Here is a 6,252-nt window from a genome sequence, read left to right on the forward strand (position 1 = left end):
TATATATATATATATATTTCCCAACATCAGGAAGTAAAATATTTCCTCCTTGAGAAATAACGCTTTCCAGACTGAAAAAAAATTAGGAATTTTTTTGACAGCTTTATGGAAGTTTCATCCTATGACAATTCTAAAATACATCAAATATATACAAATTATGCATCATCCTATCACTTAAGAAAGACAAAACTATAAGAATATGACTCATGTCTTTGTCAATCTCAGGATGAAAAGTAAGGTAAGAGAGAAAAAATATAAAACTAAAGAATTATTTAAAATCAACTTAGAAGCTTGCTACCAATTCAAAACATCACTCATTTTCCTAAATATAGGCAAAGGTCAAATACTATTTAATTCTGGTATTTCTTTAGTAACAACTTTGCAGTTCAAGTCATCTGAATTTTATCTTTAGCATGTTTAAGATTATTATATTAGTCCAATGTAAACTCTTAGAATGCCCTTTTAGGACTTCATGATCCTGGAAGAGAAAATGTGCATAAATATTTAAACATAGTTTAATTAAACAAAAAATATTATGTTATTTAGTACACTTAAATTCAGTGAGTTTTTATTAAGTACCTACTTTATAAGTGGAAAATCCTGCAGAGCCTACTAAGTTTAATGTCACATTTTCAATGTATTTAAATTAACTAAACAACTTTATTTTACATATACTTTTACAAGTACTTTGTAAAGTACTGCTCATTTTGGATACTTAGGAGTCCACAAATAAATCATCCACACAGAATTCATATTTAACTTAAAAAAGAACAGCTTTTCATCATTACTAGGGCATAATATTGATTCTATTTGTGATTTTACCTTTCCAATCCATTATCTATTAAACAATTGAATAAAATGATTCTAGCTAGAAAAGAGAACAAGGTAAAAAATATCACTCTTTAAAACAAGAAAATGTTAATCAATTAGTCCTTTCCATCAAAATTTTAAAAGTTGAAAATAGCCTATAAAACTCTATTATTATTTCATCAAGGTGATAATTCATGTGTACTTGATCCATTCTATTGGTACTTCCTATTGCCATCTGAGATTTAAATGACTCATTTCAGAATCTGAATATTTCTGGATTACATTGGACAGGGACTGCCTTTTTAAAGGACTGATTCTTTTACAGGATTTCTAATGTAGCTGAATTAAACTAATAATCAAAATGACTAAAATATATTTATCTTTTGCTAAATTTGGAGATGGACTAATTTAGTATTTTCGTTATTACTTCCGGTCAAACTGAACATATATCATCCCCCAAACCAAAATATTTCTATCCATTAACTATTGAAAAATATGAGAAAACAGCCAGCTTTTGAATTATCTCAAATTGTTTTGTGTTGGACATATCCAATTAAACTAGCATTTTTGTTTGCAAAGGTAACTATTTTGTTATTTACCTGTGATGCAACAGTATGATGTTTTAATTAAAGAAGGTTGCCTATATGTTTTAAATGTCCATTGTGTCATACTTCGTATTTCAGATACATCGCAACTAAAATGTATACTTGTAATTACATCTTGAAATTTGACTACAAGGGCTATTACACTCACTTTTTTTGTTATTGTAATAGGTCATAATTTTGTATTATCTGTATTTCACATAATTTTAGTTTAATATTCATCAAAGTGTGACTTTCCAACAATAGAATAATTGGAATAAACTGTAAGCCAAAATTTTTCCCTCCTCAGGAATGTGGAATTTATACCCAAAATTATAAGTTTAAATTAATCAGGTTTAGACTTGTGAGTATCTGAACTCTACACACAGAATAGTTTATCTTACCATAGTATTCTTAGAGCACTAATTTAGTTTTGAGGCAGATGAACCAGCATTAAATAAGCTGTCCTCTAGATAACCAACACGCTTTATTCTTTGTCTTTTTTTTGAGTATACATTCCACAAAATAATTAAACATATACTGTTTAATGGCCCTTATTCACAGAAAGACCAGATCCTGCAGTTTTACAAGGAACCACTATAGAAATATCATGACTAAAATAAACTTAACCAGCCACATATTATGTCTTTATATTTAATCTAACATTACAAATTTAAAAATCCAGTCCATCTCATGGTGAGGAATAAGTTTCATGTAAATTCTCTGGAATATTAAATTTGAAGACCTATTTTTACCCTTTTGTACTCAAAGGCATAGAGCTTGATAAATGAGGTTGCCTTATGTTTACTGCTTACATTTTACCTTTAATTAGATTGGAAAATCACGAGTCTGTATGGTCTTGGTCAGTCCATTCAACAAACACCAATCACCTGACCCACACTCTGACTATTGATTTTTTCCCCAAATTCTGCTTAGATTTGCCTTAAGGATGTTCAGCATACTCATTTGTCAAATTAACTTTCCTTTTCTCTGCTAGAAAATGTTTTCTCCTTATTTACAATTTGTTTTCTCAAAAAAATTTTAAACGTACGCAAAATCAATTGTATGTGATTATAACAAATATTAGGTCACTAATACTGCATTATACTTGGATTCTAAATAAACAGACTTAAAGTTTACTCGTGTCAATTTTCTCAATCCTTATATGTTAAAGAACAGCATACTCTACGTTTCATATTTTTTCTACTTTTTAATTCTGTATGCAACTTGCTAATATTTATCATGTTTACAAGTCCTTTACCAGTAACACTTGATTTCACATATATTTTCATTACATAAATAAAATAATACTAGTTACAATTATCCCAAATCAGGTTAACAAACAAAAGGAGGAAAAGAGGATTAGCCTCATATAAGTTTACATTGGAAGTCACAATACAAACTTTAGGAATATTTAAGAACCTTAATTTGTAAAAATGAATCAAAATAAACAGATATATCTGCACTTGTAAGGAAATCTTTCAAATTCAATAATAATAATTATATTTTAAATAATACTATTGATACAAGTACGTTCACATGTATTTGGATCATAGATTATTTTTAAAGGTAGTACGATTTGTACTGACAGAATCTTAGGAGAGACATGAAATAAATACTTAAATAAACAAATAATATTTACATATTAACAAGAATGCTTTCCTTAGAACTACTTAGAATGCTGACATCCCTTTTAAAACTCAGAACATAAAACTAATAACTGAGGAATTTTACCAAAAGGACTACCCACAAACCTTGTTCTAATTTATGTGTACTTCAGATTAAAAATGACTCCCTTTTGCTTTAATGCAATATTGATTTTATCACCAAATATGTCAAGAGATTTTTAAAAATTAAGTAGCAACTCATAGAATCTATAGCCTTCCTGAAAACAGTGTAATTCTACACTTTGCAAAAGTGACACATGCTTCAAGCTCCTCATGAAACTAAGTTCTAAAAGAATTAACAGTTAGACACCAAAATTAAGAAAATTAATCATATTATCTGCTAGATGAATTAATAGCCGACACACACAAATTAAATAATTTAAGTTGATGAAACAGATGTCCTCCAGACAAAGTTAAAGACATTGTTTTCAATTTCACTAGTTTCTTTGTTCAGTACACTTTCTTGTACTGAAAGAATTTTAAATAAAATGTACCCAACTTGATACAATAAAAGGCTTTACAATTCAGCTTGAACATTTTATTAACTGTGAACACATGCAAAATTTTATGTAGAAACTATTCCTACTTCTTACAAAATCTATAGTCATTACCTGAATTTATTAATTTAGAACATTGGTAAATTAGCATAGAAATGTGAGGAGGTATTTGAAACATGCACTTCCTTCCAGAAGGAAAAGGCAATACAACTGCTATTGACTGATCATGTTTCAATATGTTTTAAACTAATATGCAGAGTTGATTGTATTTTTTTTTTTACATTAAATTATACATTATCCTGGTGCGAGTAGAAGGAATTGTACAACTGCTTTCTTATGGCATTAGGTGAGCTCACCCTTTTAGTTTCATTGTGTGGGATAATAGATAAAGCTGGGTTGGTTGGTGAATTCAGGTGGATGGGAGCCTAATGTGATTTGGCATCGAAGTAAGGATTCATGGAGTTATATCCACAGGATATATGCATTACGTGATAGTAAGAGACATTTACAACCCCGAATATAAGGGCAGGGCAGCCTCAAGTGACATCACCAGATCATCTGCAGCGTCAACCAACCGACTCAAATATATATCCTCCACATCACCACTCCCCTCTTTTTCTCACTATTAGCAAGCTTTCCATGGCCTTCATCAGTGTAAAAGAGCATGTGTCTTCTTTAAATGCAAGACCTAAGCTTACTCAAGTGAAAAGCAAATAAGAAAAACCAAAGCAACAGAATAAAAAACTAGCTTGAGCACAGTTTTCACTAAATTGACATTCAGATGATAGGAATAACACTAAAATGTTAAAGGAGAATTTAACTTGGATGATCCAGACAGGTAATGAATAAAAGAGAAAGGAAGAAGCAAAGAGAGGGAAGAGAAGAAAGAAAAGAAAAATAAATTAAAGAAATTAAATTAAAGAAAATAAATAAATTAAAGAAAAGAAAAGAAACCAGCTAAATATCCCAGAGATGAAGTCTTGTTTTAAACTCTGATTTGTCCTGAAACCAGGCAACTGTGGGAATCTTGAAATTCTTTCTAAAAAAAATTAAATAATAACAAAGAGGAAGAGGACTCTATTGCTTGGTTTTAATTCTCTTCTCATTTTTCATAACTTATGTTTTACTTACAGGCATTTGTTACAGCAAAACTGTTGGCTGTCTCAATGTTGTCCACATGAGGTACCAAATTAAAAGGAGCTTCCGACGCATTGGGGCTGGTGTTATGAAGAAAAATTGCTAATCGAAAAGCAGTGTATTCCTGATCTGTGTTTCGGATGAAGAGACCACCTATTAAAAACAGCAGGAAAAGCACATTCAATGTTTCCTCTTGTAAACATTGTACCCACCCCAAGCACAATCAAATCTACTGCCATTCACAAGCACATACAATTAAAGAGCTATACTTGCCACATCTAGGGAGACTGCCCTTTGTCCCTAAGGTGCATGCTTAGTAGTTAGTCTTTAGAGCAGCTCAGCCTTTTCTTGTCCCAAGGTGTCATGATCACAATGACCTCTGAGACCATTTAGTGTATGTTCCTTTCTCTCCCTTGCCCTCCCCCTGATTCCCAGCACACTGCTACATCAGCCACCTCAAGGCATCTCTAAGATGCATGCAGATGAGCAGAAAAGAGATTTACATTAAAATACGGAAATGAAGGGATATAGTGCCACACAGGGAAGAGGGAAATCAGAAAGAAGAAGTGAACTTTATTTTCCTGCAGCTCATGGACTCAGCCTAATTAACTCCGTTTTGTGCACAATCCACGAGAAATGATGCAGTGTTGAGGCTGGGCTTAGCTGGAAGAAATTCAATAGCTGCGTCCCATTAAAAGACAGTAGAGGAGAATAGCAAGAAAAGCCAAGGATGGAGGGTGTCCCTGGAAATAGAGTCGAGGCAGAGAAATAAGGGCAAAAGCTTCAAGAAGAAAACAAAATAAAAGGGGAGAAGCTTCCTGGAAAGGGAGCTAACTTTGGAATCTGCTAACCGGTAGCAAGAAAAGGCAGGGAGTGCGGGTGGAAATGTCTTTTTCCCCAAACAGTGTCTTTCTGTAATAGCAAGCAAGCTGCGGCGCCCAGAATGGGAAGAAGTGGATTTTTTTTTTTCTTTTTTAAACAAACTCGACATCACTTTACGCTTTAGAGAAAGAGATGAAAATAAATATCATACAAAATACAACCAAATTCCCCGAAGGCTTTCCCCCAACTTATTTCAATCCTACTTAAGCGACTATAGCCAAAGGTGGAAATAGGGCTATGGCTTGAGAACGGATGGGTGGGCTGCCCTGGGTGTATTCCAAAGGAACCCGCACTAAAAAGGAAGTCTTTTTGTAAAGGAGAGGAAGGAAGAAGAGGGAAACAGAGGGGAAGGGAACTGCTGAAGGTTTCCCTGAATTGCTTATCAGCAACTCATTTAACTCACTTTCGGATATCTGCTACAACCAGCCACATGCACACCCTATCGGAACACACCTTACCTATTTGCACGCTGCTCGGAAAGGCTCCCATGGCGAGTCCCCAAAATCCAGAAAATAACAAGACAATCTGTCTGCAAATAATCCTCATCTTCTTTTCTCCTCTCCCTGGCGCGCGCTCTCTCTCTTTCTCTCGCACTCTTTCTAAAGGCTGTTCAGAGAAGCATTAAAGACGATGGCGCTAAAATTAAAATCAACCAAAAAAAAAAAAAAAAAAAAAAAA

At 33.0% G+C, this 6,252-nt stretch overlaps 1 protein-coding gene across 4 annotated transcripts in view; it reads right to left on the minus strand.

The window, feature by feature from the left end:
- GRIA4 (glutamate ionotropic receptor AMPA type subunit 4) overlaps positions 1 to 6,252 on the minus strand; it is a 399,983-nt gene that overhangs the window by 392,541 nt on the left and 1,190 nt on the right. For all 4 annotated transcript variants that reach the window (XM_017848864.1, XM_017848866.1, XM_017848865.1 and 1 more), the window contains exons 2-3: positions 6,033 to 6,210; positions 4,687 to 4,845 (exon numbers count right to left, since the gene is read on the minus strand). In XM_017848864.1, the coding sequence (XP_017704353.1) occupies positions 4,687 to 4,845; positions 6,033 to 6,120 (247 nt within the window). In that variant the 5' untranslated portion in view covers positions 6,121 to 6,210. The remainder of the gene's footprint in view (positions 1 to 4,686; positions 4,846 to 6,032; positions 6,211 to 6,252) is intronic.

Source organism: Rhinopithecus bieti, unplaced genomic scaffold (assembly GCF_001698545.2).
Source record: "Rhinopithecus bieti isolate Rb0 unplaced genomic scaffold, ASM169854v2 scaffold_30927, whole genome shotgun sequence".
NCBI lineage: Eukaryota > Metazoa > Chordata > Mammalia > Primates > Cercopithecidae > Rhinopithecus > Rhinopithecus bieti.